General features: G+C 47.2%; 1 protein-coding gene across 1 annotated transcript in view; it reads right to left on the bottom strand.

The window, feature by feature from the left end:
• The window catches only part of LOC309858349 (pappalysin-1), a gene marked incomplete at both ends in the record, with an annotated part of 49,331 nt that overhangs the window by 14,794 nt on the left and 15,451 nt on the right, over nucleotides 1–19,086 (bottom strand). The window contains 3 exons of the mRNA XM_082751035.1: nucleotides 241–433; nucleotides 8,682–8,975; nucleotides 13,165–13,310. Of these exons, the coding sequence (XP_082607161.1) occupies nucleotides 241–433; nucleotides 8,682–8,975; nucleotides 13,165–13,310 (633 nt within the window). The remainder of the gene's footprint in view (nucleotides 1–240; nucleotides 434–8,681; nucleotides 8,976–13,164; nucleotides 13,311–19,086) is intronic.

Consider the following 19,086-nt stretch of genomic DNA (forward strand, 5'->3'; position numbering starts at 1 on the left):
AAAATAAAGCTAAATATCCATTCATGGAAAGCATGCATCTTTACTTACTAATTCCAATGAGCACTCCTTCATTTATCCCCTGACTCCCAAATCTGCCCTGTGTCTCTACAGACTAGTCATGGCTAGGTGTTAGGGGCTCCAGATGAACAAGAACAGGGACGGAAAAACCAGCTTCCCTTTGGAATTTCCCCTCTTCTCGGCAGGAGAGAGAGGGATCGACACTGCACAGGCCACACTCACCTTTCAAAGAAGTGGCCATCGATGGGCGGAAACCACTCCAGTGTCACGGAGTCGCTCGTGTGGCCCACGATCTGGGGGGCCAGGGCGACGGGCGCCGGCTTCCTGGAGGGCTGCCAGCTCTGGTAGACCAGGTCCAGGTAACAGTGCATTCTGGCGACTTGATTGGGCGTGAAGGAGTCTGTGCAGTCGTCATCTGCAAGTGGGCAGAGGGAGAGATAAGAACCCACTGCTGCATGACGTCTCCTGGAGGCCAGCCAGCCAGCACCCCAGCCCTTGCCAATGAAAAGCTGGCCTCTTCCAGTGCTCAAGAGCTAATGGTCTGTGAAGAAATGAGTGCAGTCGTCACTTCTGGAGACAGGTAAGAGGGAACAGGAGGAAGGGGAGGGTGGATGGGACGGAGCAGCCCAGAGGTCACAGTTAAGGACAAGGGCCAGACAAATGCCTTGCCACAGGCACCCCAATCCCTGGTGAGTAAGCCATGCATTCCCTTATTCTGTCCCTCCCTCAACAGTCACCCCAAATCTCCCATTCATTCATTCCTTGACATTCATTCATTCATTCCTTGACATTCATTCATTCATTCCTTGACATTCATTCATTCATTCATTCCTTTGTTCGGTCACTCCCTCACTCCTTCCCATTCACTCATCTGCTCGTTCATTCCACTGTCCACGGAGGCAGTGATACTGTCCTTCAAACTAACCCCTGAGCATCTATCCCATGTTGTTTGCTCTGGGCCAAAGGCCACAGGAAGATTAGAATTTAAAAAGGGTCCTGCCCTCGAGGAGCGACCAGTCTAGTTAGAGAGTGAAGGCGAGCCTCTTATATGAGCCAAGGTTACCAGAAGACAGTGAAAGTCTGTGATGCTGACCACTGATGACCAAGACACAGCACCGTGGGCAAAGAGAGGGACCCAGGGAGGCCCCTGAAGAAGGAGGTACTTGAGGTCAACCAGACCGCATGGCTAAGATGGGGAGAAGAAGGTCAGGCACTGCAGGAGAGGGAGCTGCAGTCCCACAGGGACGTGGTGTCCTTCGCAGGGAGCACAGCTAGAGAGGCAGGAGGCTCAGGAACAATCCAGGCTCAGTGTCCATCCTGGGAACGAGGACGGTACTGTCACTTGGTTACTCACTGAGTGCTTAGTATCAGCCAGGCGTGGTGCTCTGTGCTTTGGACCTATTTAACATTCCACTGTTTGGGGAGGAAATACGACCGTTTGCTCCATTTTGCAGAGAAGGGAAGGAAGACTGAGAGAGGCCAAGCAACTTTTCTGTGATCACAATGCCAGGGATACACGTGAGCTCTGAAAGGCACCAAGACTGGACTCCAAGAGCATATTTCTAATCAACGTGAGAACTTCTTTCTGTGCCTAAGTGAGACCATGCATGGAAAAAGGATCCTGCAGGTGCTTTATAAATAGAATGTGAGCCCAAGTCTGAGTGGGCTGGAATACAATCTCTTAAATGTCTTTAGATCGAATGACCTTCAACCCTACTCTCTTTTCTACCATGTGGACTGAAGACTGTCTGAGACTCACCTCCCAAGGAAGGAGGCTGCCTCCTGTCTACCCCTCCAACCGCTTCATTCGGCTGCCCTGGAGGCAGAACAAGGCACTGTTTTGGATAGGTTTCCAAAAATATCACTTCCCAGAGGTGTCTGCCCAGTTGGGGTTTCCGCAGCTGGGCCCCAGACGGAGGAGCACGGGGCTCACCAGATCTTAAAATAAACCCGCCCCTGGGAATCCTGCAGCATAAACTCACTTCGCCTTATCAAACAAACAGAAAATAAGTTTGATCAGGTGCTGGCTAGCTGGATGGGACCTTGAGAATCCAGTCTGGGGAAGGGACAGGAGTGAAAGAAAGTTATACACAGACGCTCCTTCTGATCCCCTTAGTAATTTTTGTAGGCTGGTCCCTTGTCCAGCACCCAGGCACATCTTTCATAGGTCTGGACAAAGTGGAAGAGCCCACTTCCCTTAACAAGTTCTCTTAGTCACATACATCTCTCTCAAGTTCACATGCAGTCATCTAACTCCTTGGATAACAAACTTTCTATGGCTCTCCGCTGCCTGGAGAACAGAGTCCAAACGTCTAGCCTAAGAAGGGCCAGCCCATCGGGTAAATTCTTCTTTGTTCCTAGGAACTTTGCATTCTTAGTGCAAAAATCACCCCTGGGAAAGCCATTGAATAGGCCAGAGGCAGGGGAAGAGACAATGGCTAATAAGTATGGCTAAAGAGTTAGACCAACATGTGAGGGCTGCAGAGTCGAGTGGGCAAGTGAACTCATGCCCTCAGGGCCTCTGTCTTCCCACTGTAGATGGAGATGATGAGGACATCGAGAATGTTCCCCTCAGAACTCAGCTGAAGGTTAAGGGCAGTAGTGCACAAGGGACCGTAATGCTCAGTCAAGACTCACTGCCTCAGGACCGGGACAGTGCCTGCGTGTGTGAGTGTGTGTGAGTGTGTGTGTGTGTGTGTGTGTGTGTGTGTGTGTGTATGTGTGTGTGAGAGAGAGAGAGAGATAGAACCAGAAGCAGGAAAAAAAAAAATAATAACCGGAATGTAAAATATTCATTCTCTTTGATTTGGCAATAGCACACTCAGGAATTCAATAGACAGATATTCATGAACAAATATGGGGAAAATAGAGGTATGAGGATATTTTTTGGAGTATCATTTATAATGGTAAAAATATCAGAAATAGGGGCGCTTGGGTGGCTCAGTGGGATAAGCCTCTGCCTTTGGCTCAAGTCATGATCCCAGGGTCCTGGGATCGAGCCCCGCATCGGGCTCTCTGCTCAGTGGGGTGTCTGCTTCCTCCCTCTCTCTCTGTCTGCCTCTCTGCCTGCTTGTGATCTTTGCCTGTCAAATAAATAAATAAAATCTTTTTAAAAAATATCTGAAATAACACATCCTTCTATTAGGAGGGGAATGGCCATGTACGTTAAGGCACAGCACCGAAGAGAATACTAATCAGTCATTTCAAAAGAAGGAAGTAACTCAAACTCAGGTCCCGCAGGTACAATTGGGAACATTTAATCAACCCCACTCCATGGAGCTGCTGTGGGGACTCGGTGAGCTGGAGCACACAGAGCATTTATCAAGACGAATGGAGGAGGAAATCAGCATTTCCCCCTTCATCCACTCTGGTTTGTTTGTTTCTTTCTTTTCCCCAAGAAGTGCATTTCTCCTTTGGTGACTTAAAAATTAGCCATTTCTACATTTGTCAATAAAAAGGAGTATGAAAAACAGATAGGTGACAAAACTTGGTATGGGAACAGAAATGTATCTAAACTTGAGCACGGAAGTCCGTGAACGTCTGTCCCATGGTGCGTCGCTTAAAGACTCAGCTGCTCTCAGAATCCTGGGGGGAGGGGCAAAAGGGTTTCCATTTATCACAAATGCTCTGTCTCAATTAGCTCATGTCTAGAGTCAGCCCCTCTTGGCTTCCTGCCTCCACATGTTTCCCCTCCTGACATCTGAGCTCCAGGACCAACCAGCCCTTCTTGTTCTGCGGTTCTCATCCTAGCCCTCAGCAGGGAGGACTTTGGGGATCTCATCACTGGGGAAGCCTGCACCAGCCCCATGCTTTTGGGGCCCTGCCCTGAGTTTGCTAACTGAACTTGGTTCTCTAGAACACATTCCCCTCTGGAGCATGGTGACCATAGAGCACAGAGGGTCAGGCCAGGGGGTCAGGCCAGGGCCAGTGCTGCCGTGTACTGTGGAACTGGGAGCATGATGCTGTCTCCCTGGCCAGCCTCGTTTTCACCCACAGAAACACAGGGAACAATGATGTAACCACCTCCTAAAGCTAATAAGGGCATTTAACAAGCAAACCTGTTTCTAGTGTAGGGATGACGGAGCTGCCCTTTGTAAGAGCTCCTGCCTTTTTGGTTTTTATTAAATAATGATAGTGATACTAATAGTAATAGCAATAAATGATTATTCACTGTAAAACATGCAGAATATGTCCAAAAATGTTACAGAGAAATAAATACCCCCTAAACTCATTCCCTAGAGATAATACAATGAGTATTTAGCATATAGATCTATGTGTATATATGTATTTTGCATGTGAATATTTATAATTCTCATTATCAGAAATACATTTACACCATATATATACATACATTTATATATATACATATACACACACGTATATATGCCAGGTCTTACACCGTACAAGGCTCTGTGACCATTTTCACATTAAAGAGTTAACAAATACTCCTAGGAATTATGACTTACGGAGCACTAGTTATGGTACCAAGGACAGTTCTAAGTCCTTTATCTGCGTGAGTACACCTGCTATCACACAAGGTCGATGGGAAGACTCTCCACAGGATGCAGGAAATCAGGGAGGCCTGGAGAGGCATCTCACCTACCGTCAAAGGCTAATGCATGGAGGATTCGCATTTGGTGCCGCACTCCCAAACTTCGTGCTCTGTGCCCCTGTGCCCCTCAGCTTCTGTTCTGTTTATTCCTCTCTTTCATCTTCTGCATTATCGTTAGTGGCCACACAACATTCTATCCTATGGGTGCCTTGTGATTTATTTCAACAATCCATGCTCATTGGACTTGCGAGCAGTTTCTAATTTTTCACACATATAAGCGTTTTTTCTTCATCCCTGGCAGAGAGTAAATACCTCCTTGATATTTCAACAATGAACATTGCTAAGAACACCCTTAGGACTGAGTCCTGAAACAAGTGCACGGATTTCCTTCCCTCGGATACATTCCTAAGAGCTGGGATTGCATGGTCGAAGCAGATGTGTATTTGGAAAGACCCCAACGTGCAGAACAACGGTAACCAGACACTTGCTCCTGCGGCCCGGACAAGGCCTGGTTTTCGTACTCTTGAGGAAGCCCTGACTGGAGGGTGGCCTATCATCTTCAGGAAGGAGAGTCTGGGCTTCTGCTTTTCATCTGCCCGGGGCTTATCCAGTGGCTCAAGGTGACCCTATGCACGTGGGGTTGAACGCCGTCACCTGTCCAGTGTTTGCTGGAGCTGAGCACTGGGGGCCCTCCCCACCTGCCTTAGCATCAGAGAGAGAGGGAGAGAGCCAGATTGTTCACCGATCAATAGCACAGGCTCTGCAGTGAAAAAGGCTTACCTTTTTCTTGTGTGACCCTAGACAAGTGGCCTAAGCTACATGAAACCGCACTTTCTGCATCTGTAAAATGGGTTCAGTAAGAATAGTCCTTACCTCAGAGGGTCACTTTGAGGATTCTACAAGAGAATCCTATGAAGTGTTCCCTGCAGTGTGTGCTGTATCCCAGGCAATTGATAAAAAATGTGGACCTGTGCTGACCGCCATGGCAGCACTGACCAGGTGGGGTTATTTCAGTTTGAACTAATTAAAGTTACTAATGATGAACAATTCAACTCCTCAGTCTTACTAGCCATACTCGAAGCACTCACAGGCCACACCAGACCAGTGGTGATCACACTGGGCACCACGGACACGGGACATGCCCATCTTTGCAGAAAGTTCTACTGGATGACACTGCTCTAGACTCTTCACTCCGTGAGTGGCCAGGCCCGAGAAAGAAGCACCCAGGAAGGAAGGATGGAAGGAACTCCAAGCAGCTGACCCAGCAGGGTCTCTACCCTCTGGCCTTGACCGCACAGCCCCTGTGCATAGCTCTTCCCGGTCCTGAGAACCCCATCCTCTTCTGCATTTTGAATTTCATCCAGCTGCTTTTGTCACCTCATCTATCAGAGATCCTAAGGAAAACAAACATTTCAAAGCTCGTGGTCGCCTTGAATATGCTTTTGCGGGTGTAAGTTTGTTATCGTAGCTCAGTGAATTAGTTCTGCTGTTAATGGGTCACTGAGCTGAGGGGTTCCTTTAAAAAAACAACAGTAAATCAATCACCCTTTAGATCTGTACAAAAGGGAACAAAAAAAAAAAGATTTAGTTTATGGGGGTCTGGTAGCCAGTGGCAGCTCCGAGGCTCCTAAGCGTCCGGCAACCTTCCAAATTCATGTTATTGTTTATTTTCCATGTGCATTGAGCTGGCCAAGGAAAGGTGCTACAGAAATGGAACGTAAGCAGGGCTGTGTGAGGGGACAGGGCACCGGATGTGGGATGTCGGCTTGGCTGGAAATGGGAATCCAGTGGGAAATCTGCTTTTGAGGAAATACCCAGCACTGTGGTCTTTTTAAAAGACCTAAACCTGATGACCCCTTTCTGGTGCCAAGGTTGGGCTGTTGACCCTTTCGAAGACCTCAGGTTTGAACAGTAGGAACCTTAAACTGTAGAAGCCCCCAGAGGTCATCAGCCTATGTGGGAAAGCAGGAAGACCTAATGGGGATTATCAGATTCACTCGGTTTCCGCGGTAAAATCTTCTTTTCAAAAGTGATCTGAGATGGCTAAAATGAACAAGTCAGTAAATGACAGATGCTGGCAAGGATGTGGAGAAAGGGGAACCCCCTACGCTGTTGGTGGGAATGCAAGCTGGTGCAGCCACTCTGGAAAACAGCATGGAGGTTCCTCAAAAAGTTGAGAATAGAGCTACCCTATGACCCAGCAATCATACTACTGGGTATTTACCCTAAAGATACAAATGTAGTGATCTGAAGGGGCATGTGCACCTGAATGTTTATAGCGGCAATGTCCACAATAGCCAAACTATGGAAAGAACCTAGATGTCCATCAACAGATAAATGGATAAAGAAGACATGTTTTATACACACACACACACACACACACACACAATGGAATACTATGCAGCCATCAAAAGAAAAGAAATCTTGCCATTTGTAATGACATGGATGGAACTAGGGGGTATTATGCTGAGTGAAAAAAGTCAATCAGAGAAAGACAATTATTATATCATCTCTCTGATATAAGGAATTTGAGAGGCAGGGCAGGGGGCCGTGGGGGGTGGAAATGAAACAAGATGGGATCGGGAGGAAAACAAACCATTAGAGACTCTTATCTCACGAAACAACTTGAGGGTTGTTGGAGGGTAGGGGGGTCGGCACAGGGTGTCTGGGTGATGGACTTTGGGGAGAGTATGTGCTATGGTGAGTGCTGTGAAATGTGTAAGTTTGACAATTCACAGACATGTACCCCTGAAACAAATAATATATGTTAATTAAAAAACTGTGGTCTGAGGCCAAAGTCAAAGAAGAAATGGAAAACTGTGAGAAGAGGGCTTTCCGAGTTCAAGCAGAGATGGAGACATAGAGCCCCACACAGGAGTAGAAGAAAAAAAGTGCTTGGAGTCAGATGTGTGATCTGGGGCAAATGACTTTAGTGTGTCACGGTACTGCCATCTGTAAAATGGGGACACTTTCTACCCTACAGATCTGTTGCGAGTTGAATGAGATAGTGTGTATTAATGTCCTTTAGGAACCATAAACTTTTATACAAGGAGAAATATTACTATTGATAAGAATCACCTTTTTATATCTTTATGAGAATTTATTTTCTTCCCTCCTGCCTCCATCCCTTCCCTTCTTCTCAACAAATAAACTTACTAAGCTCTGTGCTAGGAGCTAGGTACTAGGAATATAGTGATTCATTAGAGACAGTCTCTGCTTTCACAGAACGCGCTTACTTTCATAGGGGCAAGAGACTCCCATAGAGAATATTATAATAGAATTCGATGTTGGGCTAACATGTGCAGTTTGTGGATTGGGTCCTACACTGGGGTTCTTGGTCTGAATGGCCAGTGGTGAGGGCTGAGACTGCCTTAGAAAAGGATGCCTTGTTTTAACTTTCCAAATATGCTCTAAGTTAGAAGTGGACTTGATATATTCTAAAAGAAGTACACGACATCCTTGAACCCAAAGCACGAGTCCTTAAAGTTATTACCGATGGTATAAAAAAGGGCTTTGACAGGATATATGCAGTTAGGAAAAGAATGCACCCCTCTCACATAATTTCATATTTGCAAAACCAAAAGCATTCTATTTTTTTTTATAATAAAAGAGTAAAGGAGAGTATAATAGCTTTATATTTAAGAAAAAGGTGCAGTTAAAAATAAAAAAAGAAAAGATAAAGAAAAAGTTGCAGTAACCACCAGCTTAGAAAAATACAACTGTAAAATTAGAGGAAACTTCTCTAAGATTCCTCGGATCCAAAGATTCCATTTTCTTGAGTGAAGGGAGACCCAGAGATAGGGTTTAACTGACCCAAAGGCACTGGGTAACCCAGTGGTAGATCTAGAACTTCTATGTAGGTCTCCTGACCTTGGGCCCCAGCCAGCCCCTTCAAGTGTGTCTTTCTGAGGAGACGTCAGATACAAAGCTCCCATGAAGCCCTGATATCTTACACAAGGACTGTCACATCCTGATTATCAGGGATGAGGGACAATTGGGATGAAGAAGTCTTAGATAAAGAAAGCAGCCTTCCCAAGGCTCCTCTGAGCCAGGACTGGAGCCCATGTGGGACACCCAGCCGTGTTCATCCTGCCAGGCGGGGGAACCCTACCTGCGTAGCTCATGAAGTTGTTGTAAGGGGTGTTGAAGAAGCTATGGAAGCCACAGGTGTCATTCCCTGGTCCCGGATCACCGCAGAACTTGTGTTTTGGGGCTGGATTGGTATCGCTGCAGAGGTCTCCTGTCTCAAAGGAGGGTTCCGTCTCCATGCAGGGATCACTACAAGACTGGATCTCTGAGATGCCTCGAAAGATGTGGTAGAGGCCCAGGCTGTGCCCAATCTCATGGATCATGGTGTGGGTGTGCCCAGGAATGCCGTAGAAAGACGGATTCAAGACAATGCCACCTGCAGGGGAAAACCAGAGCCGTAAGCAAGTGGGGACACTCTGCTTCCTGCTGCAGAAATCCCCCAATCACAGGCAAATGGGGTGCTGCCCCAGGTAACCACAGGCTTCTCCACGCTGGGGCTCCACTGCTCTGAGAACTGTTAGGACTTGTGATACGCAGCACTGACTGGGTAGGAAGGAGTCTCAAGAGTCATTCTGGGCAATCCCTTCCTTTCTCAGATGAAAACCCTACTGTCTGAAGAACCAAGGCAACCTGACTGAGCTGATCTCAAACTACATTACAAACAGGCATGATTTCTGGGCTGGGGGACATTTTTGCTGCCACCTTGTCCTTCAATAGTAAGGCACACCCTGGTTTACAAACACTCCGCACTGTCTAGTCCAACCAAAGCCCTCGTGATCAGATACCTTGGTGCCAGTCCTCACTCTGACCTCCCCAACACTAGGATGCTGAGTGAGCTGACTGCCATTCCTGAATCCCACTTCTTCATCTAGCTCTTATGGAGGCCATCACCCTGTTGAGCTCCTCATGATGATGGTGTCATCACAGCCAATGTCTTGTGGGTGCTTAGCATGTGTCCTTGGGCCACGTGCTTGGCGCTTCCTGTATATAATCACACTTCCTCAACTCACAACCCAAGAGCAGAGACAATGAATCCCAGACAGGTAAAGTGACAGGCTCATGACTGGGAGTTCAGAAAGTGTCAAGCTGGGATTTGAACCCAAGGTTCTTAATTTCCGGAGCCAGGCCTCTTAATGACTTCTACTACGAGTGCCAATCACAGGGCCTGGAAGGTGGCATCTCATTACAAGTGTGTTGAATCTTTGCTGAACGTTAACCCAATGAAAGCCATTTTCTGAGGTCCACCTGAGCACACGTAAGCAGCCTTGCCTAGCTTCACAGTTAGCAGGTGCCCTATTCATGACTCCAAGTGGGTCAGAGGGTATCTAACTGCTTAGGAGTCGAAGAGGTCCTGAGAATAAGCAGCATGACCATCACCTGGAAAAGATTAAAGATGCACTCCCGGGCCCTACAGACCTACAGAATCAGCATCTGTGCTCTAACAAGGGTCCCAGATGGCTCTTCTGTACATTCTAAGTTGCAGAAGCCATGGTCTACCCCACAGGTCTTCAGTGACTGTGTATGGCTTAGCCTAGGGAGATGGATGGAACAGATTTCCACAGAATCACTGGATGGCATTTTTCACGTTCATTTGAGGCACTGGAGAAACGATATAGGCTGGTGGGGAGACATTTATACTTAAAAATCCAAATGTGTTTAAGAGAAGGTTAACATTCAGGTCCGAACACTCTGTAAGTTGTGATTTTAAGTGCGGAGCAGGGTCTTCTAAAGAATAGTGATAAGGCAGGGCCTTGTTGATTTGAACTGGCGGGCGTGGAGGGAGAGTTTTATCTTGGGTTGAACTGCTGGGAGGTGAGCTTGCTCAGTCATGAGGCTCACGGAGTCTATTAATTCTGAACTGCTCAGAGCCTTCTAGCACAGAGATAAAGATGTATGAGAGAGGGTGTGGGCGTGTGTGTGCCCGCACACGCACGTGTGTGAGAAGGGGCAGGCAGAGAGGCAGGGTGGAAGAGAAATTGAGACAGGAAATCTCTCTCAATTATTTTCTGTCAGTCATAATATGAAACATAATCCCCTTCCCACCCAAGGCTTTTTCTAGAGATTATGGCATCACGGCAGGAAAAGACGGTAAAAATATATGTATGGTTCTAATAAGTTAGGTTTGATTGGGGTTAGTGGGGAGAAATTGCTTCTGGCCAACATGTCTCGGGATGGGGAGATGGCAGGCTGGGGGCTAGGGGCCCGGGACAGTGAGCCTGACATCAGATGCAACCCTCACTCCGCTTGACCCCGGCTGTGTGATCTTGGAACAGTGACTCTGCGTCTCTGGTGAGCTCTAAAATAAACAGCTACGACAGCGCCAGTGATTCTGTTTCTCCAGGAGGCTTCAACATGGAGGTGCCGGGCAGGGGGATGGGAAGGTGCGGGACCCCCACAGGTATTTCCAGGGATAATGATGGGATTGTAGACTTAATGTCCGGGCCAGCTTGGTTCGTTTTACCTCATCCCCTCCCGACTCACCCCTCTGCACGGAGCCACAGCACAGAGCCCGAGTCTTGTTTCACTGCTTCTCTTAAAAGGTGAAATAGCTGGGGCCTGACATCATTCTGAAACACTATAACATGCTGCGGATTTATGGCCTTCTGTATTCCTGGCCCTGAGCCAGCCTCGGAAATTCACGGAATCATCAGGAGTATTTTTCTCTAACGTTAGACTCCTTCTAAGAGTCTCATCAAGAGCCTTTCTGTTGCCTTTCCAACAGGACAGCATTTCAGTGCGGAGAACCTTCTTTGGAGACCATCTAGTCTAACCTGTTCATTTAAAATCTGAGCAAACAGGGGGAAGGAGACTTGCCTAAGGCCATATGGCCAAGCAGAATCACAGCTGAGAACAAACATAGGTATCGCTCTGGGCCAGCAGGACTCACATACGTCATACCAGGCACGTGACAGAAACAAATTGTCTACGTTCAAGTGTGTCTAAGTTGCATGCTCTTTTCTGCCCAACCTCTGTCTGTCTGTTTATGCGTCCATCAACTATCTCAGGGTTTCTCTACCTCAGGATAACTGACATTTTGGACTGGATAATTCTTGCTAGACCCATAGACTGAGCAGCATCACTGTCCTCTACCCACTAGATGCCAGTGGCATTCCCCCATTTGTAACAGTCAGAACCATCTCCAGACATGGCCAGATGTCTCCTAGGGGATAAAATTCTCCCAGTTGGGAACTACTAAAGATTCCTCTTTCTCTCCAGCTCTGTTTACACCACAACCACACACCTGCACATGTTCACTCCTGCGTGCACACACGCATGCACCATATTTTTGGTCTCCTTGTCTTAAAACCAAGTGGAAAAGGAAAGCAGTCTAGCGGGAACTAACTCTTAGAGTTTGAGGTCTCCGTCCTGTGAAGCTGCAGAGTCCTTTCCAAAATACCACCATTTGAAACGGTGACTGGACCCGGGCTGTACCACTGGGGGAGCAGGGGGCCTCAGGAAAGACTGAAAACTGTCTCTCTCCTGAGCCCAAACCTCCTCAGATGAAGATGCACGACAAGCAAGGCATTGCTCTCCACGGGTATAAACACTGAGAACATTCTGTCAAAGGAAAAAAGGTTGAGTACATTGTAGTGCCCTCACTCAATGGAATATTGTGTGGAAATTAAAAACATCACCTATAGAGACATGGAAATGACTCAGAAGGATGCTTTTTTTCTTGTGATATTAAGTGAAAGAGTTGGATGGGAAGTGATTAGGAAGACTGTTACCAGTCTTCCTAACGTCCTAATGTAGGTAGCATAATATGAAGTAAACAAATACAAAAACAAAAACACCCAAAAAAACAAACAACAAAAAAAAAACCAACAAAATGTAAAATTTTTATCTATGCTGTGATTTCAAATATGCACAAGTTACAGAAACACACGTGCATATGCAGACATGTGCTGGAAGAGAGCACGGAAAAATGAAAATTAAAGAGCTACGCTGTTTACTTCAGGGTCTGGTTCAGAAACCATTGTCTTTTCTGACTCTTGGTGATGGGTTCCTATAAACATATGTCTGGTTTATGGATATGAATACTTTGGATGTAAGAAGAGTTCCTGGTGGTGTTGGTGGACCACGGAGGAACAAGGAGTTCTCAGCAAGCTCACTCCCTCTCTCTGTCTCTTCGGTATCCCTCAAGCCAAGCTCTGACAGGCTGTGTCAGCTCCCTGTGGTTGAAAGGCTGGGAAGACAACAGCATGCACTAAGAGGCAAGGGGTAAAAGAAGAAAGCTATCAAGGGACACAGCTGGAGACTTGAACTCCAAATGGGGCCCAGCCACGGACTTGTTTGTGACCCTGGATAAGCCCTGTTCCTTCTGTGGATCTCAGTTTCCCCACTGGCAAAACAGGGTTAATGATACCATGTTCTTTTCTTCAGAGAAATGCCTGGTGGTTGAGATGAGATTAGAAATGCTAAGGGGTTTTATACTCAAAAAAGCAATGAAGAGATCGTTCACCATCACCATTGTCAAGGTCATGATCACCACCACCATTACCATCATCACTAAAGTTAATCCTGCGCTAATCCAAATTCCTCCTGAAGAAGTTTCTAATTCTCACCTAAGTGCATTAGGGCCTCCTTGTCCCATGGCCAAGTTGCTACTCCTGCCAATTCCTCCTCCGAGGAGTTTGCAAAGAAGATATTAAGGTGTGTTGATCCATCCAGTCTAAGAATGTTCTTCAGTTCATTAACATCCAAGTATGCTCTGTAACAGAAAAAGAACCTTGGCTGTCATCACCATCCAGAAAAGGTACTATTCAAATAACAGCTATTCCCCCAAGTGATTAAGAGCTACTGTGTGCCACGCACTTTGCTAAACACCTTATACACATCACCTCAATGACTTCCCCCAACAGTATATAAGGTAAGTGGAGATGATCCCATTTTACAGCTAAGAAAATCAAATCCTTGTAAGTTGAAGAGACATAACAAGATTCCTCGGCTTATAACAGTTCACAACCTACATTACTTAAAGTCAACATCTTTGCCCTTAAGGACTCTGCTATCTTGACTAGTGATGAGGCTACATAATGAGGGTGCAAATCAAGAACGCCGGCCATGGAAAAGACAACATGTATTCTAGTCCTGGCTCCTTCTCTATTTCACTCATTCACTATGGGAGGCAAATACAGAGCTGCACTAGGGGCCTGCCCTGTGTCTCTGTACCAACCATGCAGAGACGCATTATTGCTGTTTTCAAGATAAGGAACCTGTGGCCCACATGTGATTAAACAGGTTGCCCAAAGTTGTAGAACAGGGTTTCAAGGCCAATTCTGTCTACCTGGAAACCTACGCTCTTGTCACTGGGCATCATGCTGTCCCTACACCCAGGTGATTCAGTATTCTGTAAGCCTCTATTTATTTGCCTGTAAAATGAACCTAAAATCCCTTAGAGTGGGATGTTGTATTTGGAGTGGCTGCCACTTTAGACGGACAGATCAGAAAAGTGAACCAACTCCCCATTATCATCAGCAGCTCCTTAACAGATAGAATGAACGCATGTTGGTGAGAGGCTGGGCACATCCTAGGCACTCAGTAAGTAAGAACTCCTCCTCCACAGAGTATGGTTCCCCTATCAACACTGGAATACTAAAGCTTTCCATCAGTCACAGGCATATTACTCAACGGATCATTTTCTAAATAACGGAGGCATTTGGCTCCCCTCTCTTGAGTGTCTCAGCCTCCGTTTTCTGTCTGCTGTCATGTACCCTTGTGAGCAGCTGAAGATCATTTCTTGAGTAAGGTTGGAAATGAATCAATAAATAAAGGCATGAAAACATATAAACACGCAAGTAGGCAGCTTGATGTAGCAGGTAAGATGACGTCTATGACTAATAATATTTATGTTTGATGGGCCCTTCTATGTGGTCCAACTTTATGCGGATGATCTCCTTTAATCTTCCCAACAAAACTGAGGTAGGCCGTATTATGAGGCTTATATTCCAGAGGAGGGAAAGGAGACTTAAGCTTCAGACCTTGCTTAGGTCACACAGCGAGTGGAAGTGGTTTCCTTTTTCATAATGCTATCTGTCCATCTGTCCGTAAGGGATTGACACAGTCCTGGCTGGTAGAACACTTGTGATAGCTCCCTTCTCTTTCCTTCCTGGGGTCTTAGAAGGGCTCCTGTATGTGAAACATAAGTCCAAGGTCCCCAGCATGGCTTCCAATATGCTGCCTCCCTCTCCAGCCCCATTTCTCCTAGCTCCCTCTCCTGAATTTCCCACTGTGGGCTGGGGGCGCCCACCATGATGCGCCATCCACGGTGCCTTCACTTGCGAGGTTCCCTCTGTTAGGGACTCTGATTAGCATTTTGTCCTCTGATGAAGAAATCCAAAGCCCACACTGGTACCGCTCCTCAAGGAAGGCTTCCCTGACTCTCATTTCTCGTCTACCTCCATTGCCATCTCTACACTCACCCACCTCCCATAAGTAAACGTCCTCACACTGTTCCAAATCATCATGACACCTGTCTATGTCCACCACCATCCATGGCTCCCTGGGGCAGGGAACATGCCTTATCCATTTCTGTTTACCCAGTTCTCAGCATAGGGCTTGCCCCCGGAGCCAGCACTCAGCAGACATCGAAGGGGTTGAATTTATCCTGGGAAAGAACAAAGCTAAAATATTGGGGTCCCAGTCTCCTTTGTATGAGGCCTCAGCTTCCTTGCTAATTCACTGGGATTGGCAGCAGCTACCTGGTGCTCCAAAGAGCATTCCCACGGGTCACGGGCCCACACCTCTGCTCCTACGGGAATAGATACATAGGAGACCCAGAAAGCCCTCCTCATCCCCTACAGCATCAAGAGCCTATAATTGATCATGTGACCATAATTCTTTCCTGGCTATTCAAAAAAAAGGTGAACTTGAGTGAGAGATACAGACAAGGCCAAGAGAGGTCATAGCTATATCTGGGTTGAACTGAACAGTTTCAAGGATGACCACATGCTCAGATATTGACCCGCAATCTTGCTGCCTTGCTTTCTCTCCCTGGAAATCCTGACCTTCACCTTCTTAGCCTGGAAGCTGCACAAGGAGTTTTGGCCAGTCTACTCTGTGATCAGAGAAGGAAAGAGGAAAGAGAAAATCAACATTTATGAAGCGCTTGCTGTATGCCCGTCCCCATGCTAGCAAACACCTCTCGTCCCATCTCTGCAGTATTTGAAGTCATGCAACATAGTGGGTAGGATGACTTGTTCTCAAGCCAGAGTCCTGGGTACGAATCCAGCTCCTCCACCAGATGTGTGGGTCGTCCTGGGCAATTTACCTTACTGCCTGGGCCCCGGTGTCTGTACACACAAAATGATCTATCTCATCGGGTTGCCCGGAGGATTGGGGACGTAATAAAGGAAGTATAAAGGACCTAGAACAACACCTGGCATGTAGAAAGGCTCAGTTCGCGTTTAGCTATTCCCATCATTCATCCCCATCTCGCAGATGACGGAACAGGGTTCAGAGATCACATAAATAGTGACAAAGCCAAGCGCAAATCTCAATGTGTCCAATTCTTCCCACAGCCTCTCCCTCATTTCCAGGCTCACGCAGGGCCACGGTGCAAAGGGAAACAACGCGGGGGCGAAGGAAAACAAAGAGAAGCCGAGATTTTCTTGGATCAGCCCTTTCCACATTATTTATTGTTTTCTAATTGATTTGTCCATTTCCATCAAGCATTCTCTCAGGCAGAGGACACAGATGTTATTAGACAAAGTCACCTCTCTGCCCTGCTGCTCTAGGCTGAGAAAAGCTTCGTGAGAGGAAGAGGTGGGGTGAGGTGGGGCGGGGGAGACATTTTAATTGGTTGTTTATTCACTTGTAATTGCAGAAGCCAATCTTTTCAAGGGGTGGTACTCATCCTGGCCCAAGGCAGACATGTGGGATGTTGGAGCCTTTCCCTTGCTTGTATGTGGGTTTTTTTTCACACTTTGAGAAGCCTCCATTTCCCCCAAGAGGAAGAATCCAGGGCAGCCATCCAGGTTTTTGGCCCCCTGGGCCTCTCTTCTCTCCCTCCCTTTTTTGGGGGGTGGTGGGGGGGAACCCACCCAAAGGAAAACAGCTCTGTGGCTAAGAACTTTCCTTCTGTGGGCGGAGGTCTTCCCACCAATTCAGAGCCAAGCTGGGTGTCTCCTCCATGCATCAAGGGAAAGTCTCCTCAGGGGCAGGGCTCCATGTGGGTATTTTCTTCTCTTCCCCTGCCTCGAGAATGTTTAATCCCTCCTGTCAACGAATGGTGGTGAAAGCACAGAAGGTCAAAAAGAAAAGGGTCATTAGAGTCTAAGGAGACTGGTAAAGACGGAAGGAAAAAGACGTGCTCAGGGCCCCTCGGCTTTCCGTTTTGCCCCTGGGGAAGATTAGCCTCATGTGTATACTGCAGATTAGTCGAATCTATTAAAAAAAAAAAATCATTACCCGTGCTCTATGAAAATCAATACAAATCAAAATCTCAGTGTGTTATTAATTTAAGTCCCAGTACTACTCAGAGTTGGATGGAGAAACCACGTCCATGGGCAAGTTGTTTTACCTCTCTTGACAGAAAGACCAGCAGACCAGCAGGATTCAATGGGACAGCTCAGTACAGCCTGCGCCCACCGTCCCCCCAGGTCCTGGCCTCCTTTGTTCTCTTACTGGGAAAAAACCTAAACTGTCTGCCTCTGGGTGGTTCTCGGGGACTCAGCTTCCCACGTATCATCCCCACCACCCAACCTTCTTCTCCCTCCAGCAAACTGCACCTCAAGTTCTGATGGTGTCCTCATCCCTGGAGCCTCTGGGTTCCCCAGATTATGCCCACCCCTTACACATGCCCATCAGTCTCTCTCCTCCACCTCATGACTTTCCTTCCTGCATCTCTGCCTCTTAAAATGTTATCATCCCTGCAAAGTCCAGTTCGCCTCTGCTCCTGACCACTCTCACCTGTAAAATGGGAGGATGACAGTCACCTCTCAGGGGGTCTAGAGGCCACCCAGAGACAGTGCCTCACGCAGTGCCTGATGGGTAGAAGGCACCCATTGATTAGCACAGGCTATTGTTGTCACATGATCGTTATTACACTGCTAGTTATTAGCAGGGCCAAGATCATCATCGCCTCTAGCTGACAACGACTTCTCTGTCCTCAGAGCCTCTCCCTTCTGACTCTACTAATCACCCTGCTTTGTGTTATCTTCCCCATGAGCCCCTGTCTTCTCCATCAGACTATGAGCTTCAAGTAGGTGGGGACCAAGACTTCACATCTCCGTGCTCCCTAAAACTTGAGTGAGAGAGCAAGCGAGCGATCCAGAGATGGACCACGGGTTAGCAGTCATGGAGTACGACCCACTTAAACTGTGTAACTTCAAAACAAGATGAAGAGGTCCAGGCTCAGGGAAATGAAGTGACTTGCCCAAGGCATTAAAGGAGGGACACAGAAAGGCCTGACAGCAAACCTCCATTTACCAGCCTGTGTGTAGCAGCGCTTTTGCACAGATCAGTAAAGTTGCCCCTTCATTCAGGTGGACACAGTTCCTGTGAAGGTATGTGGCTCGAGAGTCAAGCCCGGGAGGGACCCTCCTCGGCTGAACATCCCTGTGCAGAGCCTGTATTGCCTGAGTGTCTGGCCTCTCCCCCTACACTCTGCTGCCCAGTCGGCTGCTCAGAATCCCTAGCTGTTTAGTGAGTATGTGAATTAGACCCATGTTTTCCAGTATACGTGCTGCCGAAGTGAGCACAGATCTGTGTTTTCCAAATCACAGTCTACAGAGGGCTAAATCCACAAGAAGCAGATGCATGTTTAAAGGAAAAGATTTTTTTGGATTCAAATGGGTTTAGGATACGCTCTGTTAAACAATGTTCAATACATATGGTTTTTTAATTGCAAGCGTTATCAGAGCCTTTAACATGCAAAATGGGAGTAGAGCAGATAGGGTATGAGTGTTCCCAAACACACATGACCATAATCCTCCCCACTCCTCCTGACCCTAATCTCTGGCTCTGCCAAAAATCAAATAACAGCACAACTAATAGATTTTGGGAAATGTTGGGCTAAACTGTCAAACCCCTCCTAACTTAGACCCCCTCCCCAAGCTGCCTTTCAAGAGAGGTGTCTCAGAGTCTCTTTGCTTCCTCCACAGCCCATGCCCCTGGGTCCTACCATGAAGGTTGTGGGTCCCCTGGAATGTCAGTTGCAGGGAGGCCCAGCCCCAGAGTGCCAAGGCGCCCAGACTTTCCCCCTCTGCCAGAACAGCATTTCAAAGCCATGAGAGCAGCTCTGGAGGGAGATCAAAGCTCTCTCAACTCAACTGTCATTAGAATATTTTCTTTATGCATCTCACTCGCTGCTGAGTGCCAATAACATATTTCCTAAATGCACTGGCCTGAGATGGTACAACTCTGTAATAATCTCAATGAGGGGGCTGTCGGGGCCTGTTTTATTGAAAGGGAAGCAAAAGGGAACTACATTCAAAACTGAGAGCAACAACAGATCCCTTAAGTGAGATTATGGAAGGCTCAAGTTT

This window comes from Mustela nivalis, assembly GCF_964662115.1.
Source record: "Mustela nivalis genome assembly, contig: HAP1_SCAFFOLD_2225, whole genome shotgun sequence".
Lineage (NCBI taxonomy): Eukaryota > Metazoa > Chordata > Mammalia > Carnivora > Mustelidae > Mustela > Mustela nivalis.